This window comes from Oryzias latipes, chromosome 5, assembly GCF_002234675.1.
Source record: "Oryzias latipes chromosome 5, ASM223467v1".
NCBI classification, from domain to species: domain Eukaryota; kingdom Metazoa; phylum Chordata; class Actinopteri; order Beloniformes; family Adrianichthyidae; genus Oryzias; species Oryzias latipes.
Genome location: NC_019863.2, coordinates 16,792,715 through 16,809,903, shown reverse-complemented (window position 1 = coordinate 16,809,903; position 17,189 = coordinate 16,792,715). Strand labels below are relative to the sequence as shown.

The 17,189-nt window shown below is 41.3% G+C and overlaps 2 protein-coding genes across 2 annotated transcripts; both read right to left on the bottom strand.

Moving 5' to 3' along the window:
* Positions 1 to 1,081: 1,081 nt before the first annotated feature.
* Positions 1,082 to 4,336, bottom strand: drd5 (dopamine receptor D5). The gene has a single exon (XM_004068861.4). The coding sequence runs from the start codon at positions 3,785 to 3,787 to the stop codon at positions 2,414 to 2,416; it is 1,374 nt and encodes a 457-aa protein (XP_004068909.1). The 5' UTR covers positions 3,788 to 4,336; the 3' UTR covers positions 1,082 to 2,413.
* A 1,143-nt stretch (positions 4,337 to 5,479) lies between these two features.
* otop1 (otopetrin 1) lies at positions 5,480 to 14,776 on the bottom strand. Its single transcript, XM_004068970.4, has 6 exons — positions 13,859 to 14,776; positions 13,534 to 13,670; positions 13,191 to 13,249; positions 12,980 to 13,110; positions 6,856 to 7,721; positions 5,480 to 6,766 (listed from the first exon to the last, which is right to left on the bottom strand). Exons 1-6 carry the CDS (start codon positions 14,232 to 14,234, stop codon positions 6,596 to 6,598), a joined length of 1,740 nt encoding a protein of 579 aa, XP_004069018.1. The 5' UTR covers positions 14,235 to 14,776; the 3' UTR covers positions 5,480 to 6,595.
* Positions 14,777 to 17,189: the final 2,413 nt, after the last annotated feature.

Here is a 17,189-nt window from a genome sequence, read left to right as displayed (position 1 = left end):
CTCTGCATAATTTGTTGCATCAATGTGAAAGCCTGTCTGTCAAAGTACTCTAAGTGTTCAACAATACTAAAAAGGGTTACATAAATGCATACAATTTGCCATCACACAGGATGCCAGAAATAAAAAAAATCAAATGGAACAGAGAAACTAAAATACAAACTGCCATTAGTGATTCCACAAAGGAAGTATAAAAAAAAAAAAAAGGTTATTTTCCTGAGAATATTTTCATGCTGTACATGAAAATGTTGCTGTCAATAGCTTCCTCTGAGTTTGCAGACTTAATGTACAGTACATGACTGCAGTGCCTGAGTTGGCAGGTCATATCTGTGCCATTTGTTAAAGGTTCTTTTGTTGTCTTTGTTTGTTTATTTATGCAAGGAATACAAAAATCTATGTAGGTACACAATATTTTATCCATTTCTTTTAGTTCTCAAAGTTTTCTATTCAGTTTTTCTTAGTTTCCTATCTATTGAATGAAGAGCTGAAATGCTGGTTATTATTATTATTATTGCAGTATTAAATACATCTTTTTGCAAAATTGAAATATAAATTATTGTTTTTTTCCCTTTGTCAACCAGATAGAGTAAATATTAAAAGATTAAAAAGAATTTCCTTAGATGCTTTAGTAAAAAGAAACTAGAAAAAATAAATATCTAGTTTGACCTCCATGTTGTTAATTCTGTTTTTGTTATGGCAAAAATGTTCCAGTATATCTTTTGCAAATACAAAAGGTGGTTTGCCATTTCCCAAGAACACAACTTTGCCTTTAGTATTTCTAGAAGTGATACTTGTCATCCAGATGAATAGCATTCTGCACTTGTAGAAAACCCACAAGAATAACTGCATTTTCTCCTGAGCACAACTCTACAGTGAATTTATTCACAAACTGCAGCATGTCCTCTGCCCCCCTGATGGCAATTCCTGTGAATGTTTCCAGCTGCAATCTCCAAAAAAACTACACATTTTTACTAAGTCGGTGAAATGAAATTACTGCAATTTGTTTTCCCAACTTACGGGGAAAAAATAGGATGTCAGGTTGCAATTTTCATGCACAAAAATGTTCAGGAAGATCTCAGAGCTCTATCTTCCTGTCTCCATGACTGTATTTTATTAGACAAATGATGACACAATTCACCATTTAAAAGACAGTTGTACATTCAGGTCAGTTCATCTGCACAGTACAAAGATGCTAAAAACAGGTGACATGACATCCTGCTCTGTTGGCCCCGATTGGACTTTAAAGTGTTTGGGCCCTTCTGTGGAAACAATTCCCTCACCTGATCACAGCAAATCTAATGTGTCTGACTTATTGATTTCCCCCTTGAAGTCTTTGGTCGTGTGTAAGACAATATTGATTTGTCCCCCCCCCCCCCCCCCCTTCTCTCTGTGTTTAGTACGATCCAACTCTGGCAGGTAAAGCTGAACCCCTTACTTCAGTTTTGGCCTCGATATGAAATCAGAGATCAGAAAAGAGTAATAAATGCAAGTAATTAACCCTTATATTGACCCGTGGGTCAATTTTGACCCAAACACAATATAATGGTTAAAAAGTCAATTCACAGATTTTTCATCTGGATGAGAGATTCCATTAGTCTAGCCTCATAAATTTATCACTGTAGATTTTGTGCTTTTGCGTCATTTTCACCTCATCAAAGCTGGCAGTTTTCTGTGTCTAGACTGAACTGTGTAACTGTCCACATGGGGAGGAAAGAGTGAGCTGAAAGAGTCACAGGGGTGGCTGAAGCGGTCAAACACTTCAATAATGCATTTTGGCATCATGTAACTTAAACTCCAAAGGACACATTCCTTGCAAGTCTCAGAAGTCTTCCTTCAGTTTGCTGTAAGGCGATGAAGTAACTGCATTTAACTAACTCAGCTTTGCTGTCTGTAAGGCTGCCTCTCAATTTTCATTCTGAGCGGAAAGGCGGGCACTAGATACACGTGAGGTTATTAAGCAGCAAAGGTTTCCTTAATGGTTGCTCTTTTTTGTCCTTTACAAACACCTCCTAATGGATGGGCACTGACACACAGGTGCTCAGAGTAAAGCCTGTGAGTAAACAACAGCTTTAGAAACACTGAAACTTTGAACAAAGGAACACCCACTTCACTTGCCATGTAAAGAAACACCAACACATCACTTTTTTTTTTTTTTTTAGAACATGACAATAACTTCACATCTCTTAAAAGACAAAGTGGAGGCAGGGTGGCCTTGTGGCTGCAGAAGCTTGTGCTCTGTTAATTTGTCACACACCCTCAAGACACACACACACAGAAGGACCCCCAACACCCCTTGCCAGGACCTCATCAGCAACTCAGAACCTCTGGCCTCCCATGTGGAGTGGAGTGTCTGGGACTTAGAAGCTAAATGACATTATAACCAATACATCCAGTCACGCACGGGGATGACGCAGTGTCAGTGTAATCCATTGGGTGTGAAGGGGGACATCCTGTCAAGACTGATGTCTGCCTCGCAGTCCTCCAAGTCGCAGACGGAGTCGGTGGCGTTGTCTATGTTGTGGGAAAACTGTGAGATCCTGTCAAACGTCTCCTCGTGTTCTATACATTCAACCACGTTGGGGATCATGTTGACGTAAGCGTTCGCGATCTCCTTGTGGATCAGGGTGTCCTGGTTGTAGGAGACAAGCTCGTTGCTGATGTTGACCGTTTCCACGGGCGTGTTGGAGCAGAAATTACGGCAGCCCAGCAGACTGGCGAAGGCCTTCCGGAACTCGGCGTTGAAGGCGTAAATAATGGGGTTCAGGGAGGAGTTGGTCCAGCCGAACCACACGAACACGTCGAAGGTGGTCTCGCTAACGCACGGCAGACCCGCGTCCCGGTCTGTGGCGCGCCTCTCGCAGAAAGGAACCATGCAGTTCAGAACGAAGAAAGGTAACCAGCAACAAACAAAGACGCCCATAATCACCGACAAAGTTTTAAACACTTTGGTTTCCCGTTTTATGGACGTTTTTAACGTGGTGTGGTGTTGGCACTCGATTCGGTTGGTCCTGCAACTTTGCGCGTGCTCTGCCGCTCTCTCCAGAGAGGCTATTCTCCTAATTTGAATTTGTGCAATCCGGTAGATTCTCGTGTATGTTACAATCATAATTGCTACAGGAATGTAGAAACTTATCAGGGAGGAGGATATAGCATACTCTCTACTGAGGCTGGAGTCGCAGTTTTCCTCAAACTGCCAACTTGTGGAGTTGTGCGCCCTATCCTCAGCGCTGGCTTTGTGCCAGTTTAGCTGGACCGGTATGAATGAAATGAGCACTGACAACGTCCAAGTGATGCTTATCATAACAAAGGCAACTCGCTGGGTCATTTTCCTCTCGTAACGGAAAGGGCTCGATATTGCCCAGTATCTATCCACACTAATGATGCAGAGGTTAAGGATGGAGGCAGTGGAACACATGATATCAAAAGCAACCCAGACATTACAAAAAGTGCCAAACGGCCAGTACCCTGCCACCTCTGCCACTGCTTTCCATGGCATCACCAGGACGGCGACAAATAAATCCGACAGAGCCAGGGACACGATAAAAATGTTAGTGACTTTGGTCCGCAAGTGCCGAAAGCGCAGCACCGCGGAGCACACCAGGATGTTCCCCAGCAGGGTCCAGAGGATGAGCAGGGACAACAGACAGCCCGTCACCGTGCGCACCACCATATCCTTCCCCGCATCGCTTGTTGCCTCCGCTCCAGTGCTGTTCCACATAATCTCTCCGAGGGGTGCCGGCGCAGAATCAACCCCCTGCACCGAAGAGAGATACTTGGCTGGATTCTCCATCCTCCTCTTCAAGTACAACTGCAGTCCATCTCTGCGTGCGCCTGGACGGGTTTGGTCATCAGCCAGCCACCGAATTGTCTCCAGTGACCCGCTGGGTTGTCAGCTTGTGTAGTACAAAAAAGCCGAGAACAGAGGACCGAGTGCGTCAAACCAAAATCGAGCGTTGTGCCGGATGCGCTCGGGGACTGAAACGCAGCACGCATTAGCGAGCGCATATTGAAACCGTGTCGGTCTGGTCGTCTGACCTGGCTGCCTCTGTGGATATCTCAGACCAAGATATCCAGAGCGCAGTGTGGGTGAGGGAGTACCTGCAGCCTAACACGCACAAACGTGGCTGAGCGCACGCGGCAGGCATTACGCATTATTTCCTCTCGCTATTACGCACGACATTGGGAGGAAACCTCATTGGAATGTTGCTTTATTGCGTAAGATAGAAACTCTGAGAAAGTTGAGGATCTCATATAGATTCCATAGACACTTTTAGCACACGTGGAATGCGTGTTTGCGTCTGCCATGCAGTGAAAGGGGGTCGTGGAGAGTTTGGAGTTCATTAAAAGTGCATTTTTTATTTGTATATTATATTATATTATATTATATTACATTATATTATATCATATTATTATATGTTATGTTGTTTTTTTCCTATTTTTTTTCTGTGGAAAAAACAACCACTTGTGTTTTGTGTTCCTTCTTGAGCGCCAAGACAGAGAAACAATATCAGCACCAGGGACAGCTCAGGAAAGACTCTTGCGGCTGTCCGTGGTGCTGAAGTCAGTTTAAAGCTTATCTATCTATCTATCTATCTATCTATCTATCTATCTATCTATCTATCTATCTATCTATTTTGTTTGTTTGTTCCATCCTCAAAAATAAAGAGCTTTCCTCTGAATCGCAGTGAACACAGGTGGTTCTTTGCCCTCCAACATGACCATTTTGGGGTCAAAGCTCATCCCCTTGGTGGCGATCTCGAGCAGGTGAGTCATACTCACACTCTCGCTGGGCATGTAGAGCCAGGAGCTCCCCGTCATCGTGCTCCTCAGCAGCAGCAACAGCAGCATGGTCTCTGCCTATGAAACGTCATGGCTATTTTTAGATGTGTCCGCATGCCTGTCAAATCGTTCTGACACTACGTTGTAATAATCCCCTGACTCCAAACACCAAATTCTCTGGAGTAGCCTGAACCATAATCTTGGCATCATGTCGCATTAGTGCGGTGCAGCGTTTACGCTCCTCCTTCACTTGCAGATGTACGCAGATGTTTCAGAATCAGGGTCATCAGGGACGCAAATAAAGCCATTTTTAATGGATAATATGCTAAATATCCTCTATGAAGTTCACTTAAATTAGTTTTTATCTATAAACATAAGTTACAACTGAAACTTGGGCTTTATATCTCCTAATATTTTGGTTGTGGCGTGTTGGCTGTCACTACATTCATTGTGTGTGGATGTGTGTGTGTGTGTGTGTGTGTGTGTGTGTGTGTGTGTGTGTGTGTGTGTGTGTGTGTGTGTAGATAGGTAAATTTGTCACTGCTGTGGCACTGCTGCCAGCTTTGTTGGAGGCAGGTCTGAAAGAAAAAAGTAACCATGGCTCCTTGACTTAGAGCTGCAAGAACTTTAAAAATTGCTGAAACATAAATAAATGCATGGCTCCATCAAGTGGAATACGTTTTTACTGCACTCATGAACAGTCACTGGTCGAGAGTTTTAAAAAACTCATCTAATTTTTATTTCAATAGGTACAATAATCCGCATCCATGTCGAATGCATACAAGGTTGCATCAGCAAAATATTTATCTGAATATTTATTCAATCATTACAATAGTTATGATTGGGATAGTTATATATAAAGAGATAGAAAAACAATACAAGAGGGAAAAATTAAAAGGATTTTTTGTTTCCTTCAACTTGGCACATAGAAAACCCAGAGAAGATGCCACGCGGCTGAGAACTTGCTGGACAACGGATAAAAAGTCTGTAGATTTGATCTTAAAACTATGTAGTGCAAACTTGTCCTCAGAAAAACAAACAAAAAAAAACTGCAGTGAGCTGTTATGATAGAAGTGTGTGCTTTCACATAGATCACTGGTTGTGTCTGTTTTGACATGTTAAGCAACATAAACGGTCCGTGACTCAAGAAAAGAACCTTGTTCAGATAAATCACTGAATATAACTTTCAGTTAGCTATGAAAAGAAGAAGACCAACATTTATATAGCCACTGATGAATCTGTGGTGGCTAAGAAAGAAATTAACTGGGTCTGAGAACTAAATTCCAACTAAGATATCAAAGTTATAGCATTGTAATCAGCTTGAATGTCAAGTGTTTTACTGTCCCCATTATCTAACTGAACTCCCATTCTACGAGATGAGAACTTTATCTATAGATGGTATGCATATTTACGTTTATAAAATGGAGTGTTACAACAGTGTTCCTATGGTTTCTGCTGCCACAGCACAGGTGGTTTTAAAAATGCAAACATGTGACATGATTACTGATCAGTTTTAGTGGCTTTGCTGTATAATCAGATTCGTTAAAGTCTGTTTCAATATATTGTCTCTACTATGAAACAGAAAAACATGCGCATCACGGATGAATCCTTTTTGGAAGCTTTGTTACACATGACCGCTTCAAGGAATGCAGGGTAAAAGGTTCATCTTTTTCATGGTGTCTCTACAGCAAGGAGCATTGTGTTTGTCTGTGTTGCCCGCTGCAAAAAGTCTGTCACAGACTGGGCCGACCTGTGCTGTGAGACGCCTCCAGAGCTGCTAAGGTGTTCCCATGTGCGTGACCCGTGTCCGTCGGTTCCGTCAAACTCGGCGGAACACCTCAAAGAGGGAGGCAACGGAGTGCATGCGGTAGAAAAGGTTCAAAGGAATAGCAAAATTGAGAACCGTGGTCCACGCAGAGAAGCCATAAATGTCCTGCTCCAACCCATTGTCGTACTGTGGTCTGCAGCCAAATGCAGGGAGGAGCCACAGCTGAAAGAAAGAAAGGACCGATTTGACTCAGGTGAATTTTTGACAAATGAACGATATGTTCTCTTGATGATGAAAACAAAAACACCCACCGAAATGTTGCACATTATCAGAAAAACAGCAATGTTCTTCAGAATCAGCCTCTTCATGTTCAGTGGCTCCTCTGGCTGCTCTTCACATCTGTACATCTCTCTACTCTCCTCCTGCTCCATCTCCGGGGTCTTGTCTGGAGTCTCGTAAGCTCGATTGATGATACCGCTGAACGGTGGAGCCATGGAGGAAGTCACTGAGAAAATTTCCGACACAGCCGGCAGCTCTGGGTCAGACCTCTCAACTCGCTCTTGCTTGCGATAAAGAGACTCAATAATAAAGAGGTTCTGGAGATACTTTTCCAACACAATGAATATGGAGTAGACTAAGTTGGTCCAGCGATAAGAAACCTTGCTGTCAGTGCATAACACAGCTACAACGCTGCACCAGGACAGGAACCAGGAGCCTAAAGAGGATCCAAAGAGCAGCTCCGTGTCCAGCTGTCTGGAAGTGTTTTTGGAGGTGTCCAGAGGCATGTGGTCTGCTCGGTATATGAGCAGACCTGAAGCACAAGAAAAACACATAACTGCCAACATGACAATCCCATAAATGTAGAACATAGAAACAGCTGACTGGCGCATCTCAAGGACCCCTTCTATTCGGGTAATGTAGACCACCAACACTGCAATTGTGCTGGCCACTGTAAGAAGACCCAAAATGGGTCCTAAGGTCAAGCCCTGGGTTTTCGTAACCAAACTTTTCTTGTTTGAAGAAATAGTGCGTCCGATGTTCTTCCACATGACGAAAAGCAAAACGGAGACAAAGATGTGGTACTCAATGTTGAAGGGGAAGAGATAGACGAGGCCCCTGGAGAAGAGGGAGCTTGTGCTTGAGGTTGTGCTGCTGTTACACTCCGGCTCTGAGGACACTGGGCAACAAAACAACAACAAAAGTAGTAAATTGTTTGAAGGCATAAATGTGAGTTAATTTTACACTTAACAAAAAATGTTGTTTGATCCGCTCTTTTAAGAGGATTCAAAAACCAACTTCCATGATTTAGGATATGAGAACTAAGAAGAACAAACTTGAGAAATCAACAAAATGTCTAAAACAAATTGAACTTTTGAATTACAAAATAGTGTACAGGTTGTCATTTTTGGTACTGCTGACTGGAGCAAGCGAATGAATGTAGTATATCTGAACAGATCTTTAGGTGTCAAACTGGAGAGTTAGGTAAGCACTGAAGCTAAACTGCTTAACCTAAAAAACAAGATGTTGCTTTTGCACTTTCAGCAATATTTAAAATAGACAATTTAGGAATGCAGATTAGATTTGTTTCTGCAGCACAATCTTATTTACACAATCAAAGAGATTCCTCTGGAAACGGCTTCAGTACAATGTGCAAAAGAATGAAAACTGGTGACTGTTTACAAAAATGTATATTGAACCTTTTTACTTTGCAGATGTAAGAGAGAAGAGAGAGGGTCAGCATGGGGGGGGGGGGTATGCTGCCTATAGACAGACTGACTGTCGTTTGTGACAAAATTATATCTTTTTCTCAACGTTCACTGTGTGAACTCTGAGTTCTGGACATTGGATGTGATGTAACCATTGATTCAGGGTGGTGTTCAGGAACAAATCTGAGATATGCCTCAAATGACAACTTTTTTTCTAACCATGTTACAGATGAAACCTTTTACATGTACATATTTATAGGATTTTGTCTCAAGCACCTTGAAAAATTAATATTTTTGTGTGCAAAATATTGTATATGAAGAACTGCTCTTACTTTGAGAGTTATTAAAGCATGTGAGTTCATCAGAATGTTGGTAGTTTATTTATTTTTCTGTGCAAAAAAATAATTTCAAATATTTTTTAAGCAATTAACAAAAGCAATTATTACACAATACATTTAAAACCTGCAAACGGAAGAAGTCATTGTTTAGATACACACATGCATTAAACTGTATTGTGTTTTTCTTTAAAAAATGTTTACCGTTTTGCAATCAGATGGCTACAAAAAAGAAATAAAAATTTAATTTTTTAGTGTTAGCATCTGAGACCAAATTAATCCAGTGCATCATGATCATTTTTAATGGAATTAGTTGATAAAGAATTAGGACAAAACAAAATAGTTTTAGCTTTTGCAGAGGATAAAATAACCACAAAAAATAGATCAAGTTTTCGAGAAAAGATGGGATTCTGTAAAACTCAAGTTTTTTTATTTTTTATTTTAAATCCATTTTGTTTTCATGTCTCTTCAGCCACTTTCCCAGGCTTTGTAAGACATACAATGCAATCCAGAGCAGCAGTTGAGTTGTGCGTTTTAAAAAGAGACTGGGTTGTATTTTCTTCTATTTTTGTTTTCCAGTTTATAACTTTAAAAATGATAATAATAATGGAAAGTGGTAGGGCTGTTCTGTTGCACCAAAGCACATTTTGATTGAAAAAGTGCTCTTCTTATTTTGGGTCTTTGTATTGTATTGTATCTTTTTTATTTTTACATGGGTAGCTCTTTTGTAATAGGTCTTCTCAACATCCTCTCCTCCAATCTGTAAGAAGTACATGTCATGTCAACACTTTCCCTCCAAAATGGGTGGTCATCTTTCTCATTTTCTATCCTCATTGGGTCACTGCTGCCTCCCAGACTAACTAGTTCACAAGTTTTTCTTAAATAACCCTCATGGTTTTTGCTACAGTCACAAATAGCAGATACCTACGGTTCAGTTGTGCAGCTAAGCAAAGTGTGTTAGTTAAATAAAACATCCAGTTCAACTCTTCCTGTCTAAGGGGTTTTCCTTGGATATCTGTCATTGTGATGCTTACTGCTTCATGGGTTTGGTCAGTGGTGTCCAAATAGGCCTTGAAGGCTGCAAACCTTTAGCATTTTATTGGTGGGAAACGCCTGATCCAGGTAATCTGCAGCAGGTGAATATCCAGAAAAAAAGCAGGACAAGCCTGGAGTTGAACATCTCTAGTCTTGATGATTGCTAGGGACAAATTGTTGGAATAATGTATACAAGTTATCTCATATTTGCTTTTATGCATTACCTAGCTACATGTAGGTGATATAATCATGTTTGCAGAAGTGTGTGTGTCCAACTCTGTTTCACAGAAAGGTGGAGGTGAAACCCTTGGGGGTAAACCAACTATCTTTGCGTCTTCCCAGCATTAGCATGAGAACTTGCGTGTTAGCTGTGTCTAGACCTGAATCGAAGGACGCTCTGTGTTAGTTATCCGTGAGAAAAGGCTTTGCTGGTCCGAAGATGATGTGTGATGGCTGTGAAAAGACAGACATGTCGCAATTAATGTTTTCTGATCGCCCTGCAACTGTGCTTTTCTGTTTCCCCCTCCCTTTGCATGTTTAACTTAGGAAAAACCCAACAAACTTAATAAAGGAGGAAGCGACAGAACATACGCCAGAGTGGAGAGAGATTGTTGCTGGGGATTATCTCTGTTCGCTCTCCTCGTTTAAAGGTACCTTTGGTCTGTTGTCTTTCATTCTTTATGATGTTATTCTATTTTTTTTTTTTTTTTTTTATGATGTTATTCTGATGTTGCAGGTTGTTTTAACCCAGTGCTGTCATGGTGGGGTGGCTCGAGAGCCGGTAGGACCCAGAATGCAGAGGCGGAGGCACACAGTTCCAGGGCAAGGGGTTTAATTACAAACAAAAGGCGCTGCCGAGCAGGATGACAAAACCAAAAAACAAAACTCACTGTGACGTGGCATGAGACAAGGAACAAGGAACGAGGAACATGGCATGACATGAACACCAGACAGGAATAATGGACCAACACAGGAGGAAGGCAGAGACAAGACTTATATACAGACAGGGCAGACAAGACACAGGTGAACACGATCAGGGCAGATGGGGACCAAAGGAAGTAAAACTCAAGACATGACAAGACAGGAAACCTTTCAAAATAAAACAGGAAACAGAACCAAACAAGACAGGACAAGAACTAAAGCGAAAAACAAGACACAACAAACTGAAACCATGACAAGTGCTTCTCAAATAGTGGGGCGCGCGATGCGATGCCAGGGGGGGCGGTAGTGGTGGTTTTAGGCACAGGTAATACGGGCAATTGTCCGGTGCACAAATTTAACGTGGGGGCGGTGGTGACAGCAGCTCAGTGCAGCTGCGCCACTATTCGGTTCCTCTGGTCTGTTAAATCACAGAGTTTGTAACAGCCTGAAACCTGTGAATTCACGTCCCTGCAGCTGCCCGTTCCCGTCTCCTGTCACACGCGGCGGGGTGTGTGAGAACGAAAGGGGAGGGGTAGTGTGGGCTCAGGCTGCCAGGTGAAACGGGGCACGCGGAGCACTGCAAGCGCTGCCTGTTGCCCAACACCAGGATCACCGTGCCTTTAGATGACTCAGCTCATGCTAATAATGTCATTCTTTATGAACTATTGTAGACATTTTGATGACGTGTCTTTATTTTCCATCAATGTTTTCTTTGTCTGCCTGTCGTTTAGTAGGTGTCAGTATTAGACATAAAGACAGTAGGTAATGCAGGAAAACTGCTGCACTTTATGAGATCCTAAATAAAACATCCTTCATTTAGAAAAAAAATCAGCACAATGTTTTGTGCCAAGCTGTTTTATGTTATTCATTAACAAATCAATAAAACAAATACAGATATTTGCATCTTTTAGAGAAAATAATAACTTAAACTGTAAACAAAAAAGAACCATTTTCCTTTGGACAGCTCTGAAAGAATTTCGAAAAATATTAAAAAGGTTTTCCTTATATACAAGGCAAATCTACACAAATAATCTAATTTAATAAAAATTAAACTAAAGCTCTTTAAAATGAAAATAGTAACAGGCAATTTCCTCTTGAGAAGATACATTTAAAATTGTTCAAACAACTGCGAATTTCAGCATTTTGTGGAGGTTTTTTTTTTTCAATATTTAACAATCAGAAATGTAGTACTTTAATAACTGCTTATAACTTCACTAAATAGTAATATGGTTGAGTTTCAAAAAATCTTTGAACTAAATTTTGTCAAAACAAGAATAAGTAACTGAATAACTCACAGGTGGATAAAGACTTTGTTTAGCATTCAGATTCATCTAGTGTTCATCCAGATAAAAGAGCGGATCAAGTTTTCCAGCAAGCTCCACCTGCAGCAGCGAGAACAGTGTGTCCACACTGATGCCTCACTAGCCTGACGGTGTCACATACATAATTGCATGTTGTTAATGACAGTACTGGTTCGTTCCAGTAAAGAATTTTCACACGGGACTTCACCGCCATTTATTTAGCTTGAGATTTAAATTCTTACACTTAAAAAATAGGACTCAAAACCAACCTATAAATGTATTTTTATCTGGATTTCTAATAGCATAAATGGTCACCTGAGAGCAGCTTAAATGTCAAAAGTCTCATTTTGAAGGGTTGCTGCACTTCATAGAAGAAAAAGTATGTCAAAAGTCCCACTTCCTGTGTTCCTCAGGTCACTAATGGATGGAATTGCATATTAAATGTGAAGATTTGTGTATTAAACCATAATTTGGATTTTAGGTGCCCTGTGACAGTTCAGGTAGAACTATGTCTTGTCTCTTATTGTGTCACGTGCCTAATAAACAGTCTGCGAAGTAGTTTAAAAAAAAAGTATTGTTTTATGGTTTTGCTGACATTGTTGGTGGTCACCCTCGGAAAAAAAGAGTGCTTTGGTTATGTTAAGAACAACTCCTTGAAATCCCACCATAGGTCATTTCCCTTTCATCTAAGTTCTACCCCCATTAGGCCACCATTATGCCACGACACCTTTTAATTCAAGCAAAAGTTAGGGTGCAGCTACCCCGACAGTTGGCTGGATATGAAGCGCTGCTGCTGAACCTCAACCCCAACCTCAGGCTTAGATGTCTCAGTGACTGTAACTGCAGCACCTTTGAGACTGAGTAGCTCAGTGACAAAGTTGTCTTGAGGTCATGCAGGGAGGGCGGTTATGTCTGAAATGTGCTTAAAGGGCCAGGAAGACCACCAAAAGATTTGTGAGTCTGTTGAAACCCAATAGAATCCCTTGAAACAAACAAGGGAGGCCTATACCTCACCCCCAACCCTTCAGAAAAGCTTCCCCCACTTTCGTTTTTCTTTCATCCACAGAAACCAGCTCTCAAGTGGACTATTGTGCTTTTTTCAGCTACAAATTAGCGATAGACCCTTTTGGCTCTTACCTATGGTGATATTTTCAGAATCCAGGGAGGAAAGTCGTCTGACGTGGTTTTTCATGAAGTGCTCTGCCTCAGACATCACCCCGTTGCACCACAACAGGACGTTAGTAAAAACTGCATGGATTACGCCAAATCTGAGAAGAGAGGAAGTAGAGAAAATTGATATTCAGATCCATGAATTTTGATTATAGGACATAAACAGAACTGTACATACCTTTCAAATGTTTCCAAACTTTTAACAACATCCTTGATGTGAAACCAGAGAAAATGTACCTAGAAACAAACCAGAAAAAGAATAAATAAAATAAATGTATAAATGCCTTAAAACACACACCTTTCATTATTTTATTACCTAATCCGAACTTGATTGTTTATCACTGATATTTTCGTGCCATATAAATTTGGATTTAAGGTCAATAATAGGATTATGTTGTTGCTTCAACAAGGAGCACATTCACATTCATGGTAATTTGATGGTCCAGTGCTAATAATGACCCCGGTCCCTGCACTGATTAAAGATTATCACTTTGTTGAAATAAAACTGTCTGTCCGCTTACCTGTGCTATGGTGTGGGTTGCGTGGACGACAGGATATATCGCGTAAGCAGCCGACAAACAAGACGAGAAGCCCACAAAATACCCGATTCTGAAGGAGTCCATGACAAGTGAGAGGACTGCGAGAACAGTCAAAGCACCTACAGGGCAAAATAAGGAGTTATCATCAAGTTAGATCCTTTAAAGATGTTCTAAATTAAACTGCAACCCAACGGTGTAACTAACTGATGGTTAGGTTTTGACTTTGGAAAGCCAGAACTTTGCAAAACACCGGCAAACTAATTTTACGCACGTGCGTTTTTACGCATTAGTTCCATGGGAAGCTCACCTCTTATCCAAGAAGTGGTAGCGTTGACATCCCTCTCAGTTCGGGTGTTCTTGCGCCTTTCTCGGAGCAGGATGTACCACATCATCCAGATCAGCTGGAGAACCATCAGGCAGGTGACGAAGGCCAGCAGGTGTGACTCCTCCACAGAGGGCTTATCACCCGCAACGGCCAGCATCACAGCCACCCCGATCAGAAACAAATTGATCCCATACTGCCCGCTGAGAAACTCTGCGTTCTTTCTCGGATAATCCCCGGACAAGTTGAGCTTCAGTTTCATAAAAATCTTTCTGTCTTGCTCCGAACTGGATGAGGAGGACGAGGAGCTGTTGCAGTACTTGTTCAGACAGCTAACGTCCAGGCCGCCGTCTCCTTCCATTCTGCGCTCTTCTTGGCAGTAATTGCAAAGCTGCGAAACAAGTCAACGCGGTGCGCTATAAGTGCATTTGAGGAATGTTAATTCCGTAACCTGGTATAAGGTGGTGATTCAGACGGACAGGTAGTGTGCCAAACATGAATTTAATCTTCAGGATCTGGCTCAGTGGCTCTGCAGAGTTTTAGAGTTCCAGTCCCGCTGCGGATGGGCTTGACGCATGCCAACGTTCACCTGTATCCATGGAACTGAAATATCTGGTCGAGCTGAGTCACAGGGAGGGAACACGATCGCGTTTCACACGTCTGTGATCCCAGGCCTCCGCCCTCTTTGAGTTAACATGCGTAAAAGAGAAATTGGTGGGGCTTTGATTGTGCCAGCCAGTCACCCTGGAAACGAACGGGATCTCAAAGCGAGGAATATCCACAACAACAGCAACGGCGCTCAACCTTACCCCTCCATGCGCTCCGAGAGGGTTTGCTGAGATCGTTTTCAGCCTGTTATCGAGAGTTAAGGTTCACCCCTGAGTGAGATAAAACATAGGGGGGGGGGGGGGGGGGTCACAAACTAAACAATTTAACAGACAGACATTAGTCCTGTGACCACAAATGGCTCTAACTCCAAAAACAAATACAAGAAACCTGAAGACCGCTAGCTCATATGTTTATACAGAATGAGCAGTTCTAACATTTGAACATCATTTTAGAAATTAGAACGTTTAACTTACAAAGAGGTAACAATGAGCTTGTAGAGTAATAATGAAGACTCAAACTGGAAAGCGGCTGAGTAACGTTTTTAAAGAACAATCTAATCACTGAGGTCCATTTAGAGAACAAACATGACTTCTTAAGGACAGTAATCAGATATGAACGGCAGTCTTGAACTGCAGCAGTCATTTGAAAAACGTCTTCACAGCCAGCTGTGACCACATGACAAAAAAAAGAAGAGGAAAGGAAACCAGTGTTCTCGTGTGTAAATTTTCTTCCCCTTCTTGACCTGTGGATTTTATCTGATCCAAGTGATAACATTCATCCCCCAACTTCCGCCTCAGCTCATTTTATACATTTCCGACGATGAAATCCTCAGATCTGGCTTGGCGTGTTAATTTGCAATGTGACGCATGGGCCAAAATGCGCTCTGGATGTGGAAAAACCTCACTTCCCTCTGTCTGCATCTTTTTTTTTCTGTCTGCATCTTTTGAACCAAACTCACCTTAAAAAAACGTCACGAGGACTGCAAAGATGATCAACTCTCCACATCAATCAGCACGCTATTGATTTCCTAATCACCTGTAACTGCAGTGATAACAAAAGGAGGAGATCCATTCATTATCAATGTGGTTAATGGGTTACGTTTGAACGCCTTGATCGAATTTGAAAGTGCGCGTTGATTGAAAACATCCAGAAAACAACACAAACCCAAAGACACTACACATTTTTATCTCTGAAATAAAAAATCATGACGGTTTTAAAACATGTATTACTATTATAAAAATGTGAAAATTCATCATTTTGATAAAAATTAAGTTGAAACTGTACACACTGTCATTTATAACTCATTTCGATTAATTCATCAATAACAGTTGTGACACTTTTCTCATTTTATCTCTACTGTTTGTCCTTAAGAGCCATTCACAGCTCACACATATAAATGCAACTACTCTTCTAATGTGTTCTACTTTTTGATTAAGGCTTATTATAATGTAAAAAAAATTCTGAGCAGTTCATTGTAAAATACTTTCTGGAAAACCTTACATAAGGCAGATAATGCATGCATTATATAAGTTCAGTGTAGTTCTTGTCTGATCTTTTTTTTGCAAATGAAAGCTTTGTTGTTTAACTTCTTTAAGCTAACCCATTAATCACCTCTAGGACCAGTCTGCCCATCCCATGTCTGAAAGAGCTACCACCCTGCTTTTTTTTTTTCCTTTACCAGGCTGCCCTATTGCTAACTGATTACCTGTAAAAAGGTGTGTTCCTTCAATCAAATTGTAAAAAGTAATGTACCAGCTATCATCAAAGAGAGCAGAGCTGTGAACAACCAGGTGGAAGTTGTCAGGATCAGGATTGGGCAGTCTTGATTTAAGGTCTAAAAAAGACCTATATACCATCAAGGTTGAAACCCAGTTTATTTAGTTTTTGAAGTCGTCTCATGTCTAAAGCTCAGAAACATTGTGGCATGATAGAAAAGGGCTGCTGTAGAGATGGATGCCCTTAATAGATGGAGTAGTTTGCCGTGACGTAAACCGGTGGAGAGAAAAATCCACCGAATCCAACAGCGGATTTGTAAACCGCATGCAGGTTTCATTCAGCAGGTGTGTTTGGAGTGACTCACTGAGAGACAATGAGTTGCTTTATTCGCTAAAACTGGATCCAACACCTTTTTGTGGAAAGAAACCTCGTAAGATACAAGTCCAGTAAGCCAGTTCATTTTCAAAATGTCAGCAAAAAAGTGAAGAGTTTCCATATTTTCATAGTTTCCTACTTTATTTGTAGAGTTTGTCTACAGTTTTAACATGAAGATTCTTGCTTTGTTTATCTTTTGATCTATTTTCAAAGCGTTCCCAGTGGTCTTTTAATCGTGATTATGCAGTTTTTAGCCTAAACTTAAAAAAAAAACTGTTGTGTTCTACGACATAGTTTCTGCAGAGTAGCAGTAAAAAGTTCAGAAAGTCAAACTCAGAAAGTCGCCTCCGAGTTTAGGACGGGACTGTTGGCGTGGAGAAAACCCTTCTCCAACCATCCACCCATTTACACTCTCCACCACTAGCTTACAGCCCTCTCACCCCCAACCTAAATTACTGCTGCAACAAAAATGGCGAGCAATATTGAAGCTATCCAGCCATGCAGTTTTGAGCCAAATGAGGGGGGAAAAAGAGGTACATGGATCTATTTGTCTGCAAGTGGATTCATCAGAATAGCTTCTTTGTTAAACCTTCGAGCTTTTCCAACAACTTTTTTG

Coding starts and splice junctions, on each gene's coding strand:
- drd5 (XM_004068861.4), bottom strand. CDS start 3,787: ATGGAGAATCCAGCCAAGTATCTCTCTTCGGTGCAGGGGGTTGATTCT.
- otop1 (XM_004068970.4), bottom strand. CDS start 14,234: ATGGAAGGAGACGGCGGCCTGGACGTTAGCTGTCTGAACAAGTACTGC. Junction 13,671..13,858: donor TACCACTTCTTGGATAAGAG/GTGAGCTTCCCA, acceptor TTTGCCCTGTAG/GTGCTTTGACTGTTCTCGCA. Junction 13,250..13,533: donor CAACCCACACCATAGCACAG/GTAAGCGGACAG, acceptor GTTTGTTTCTAG/GTACATTTTCTCTGGTTTCA.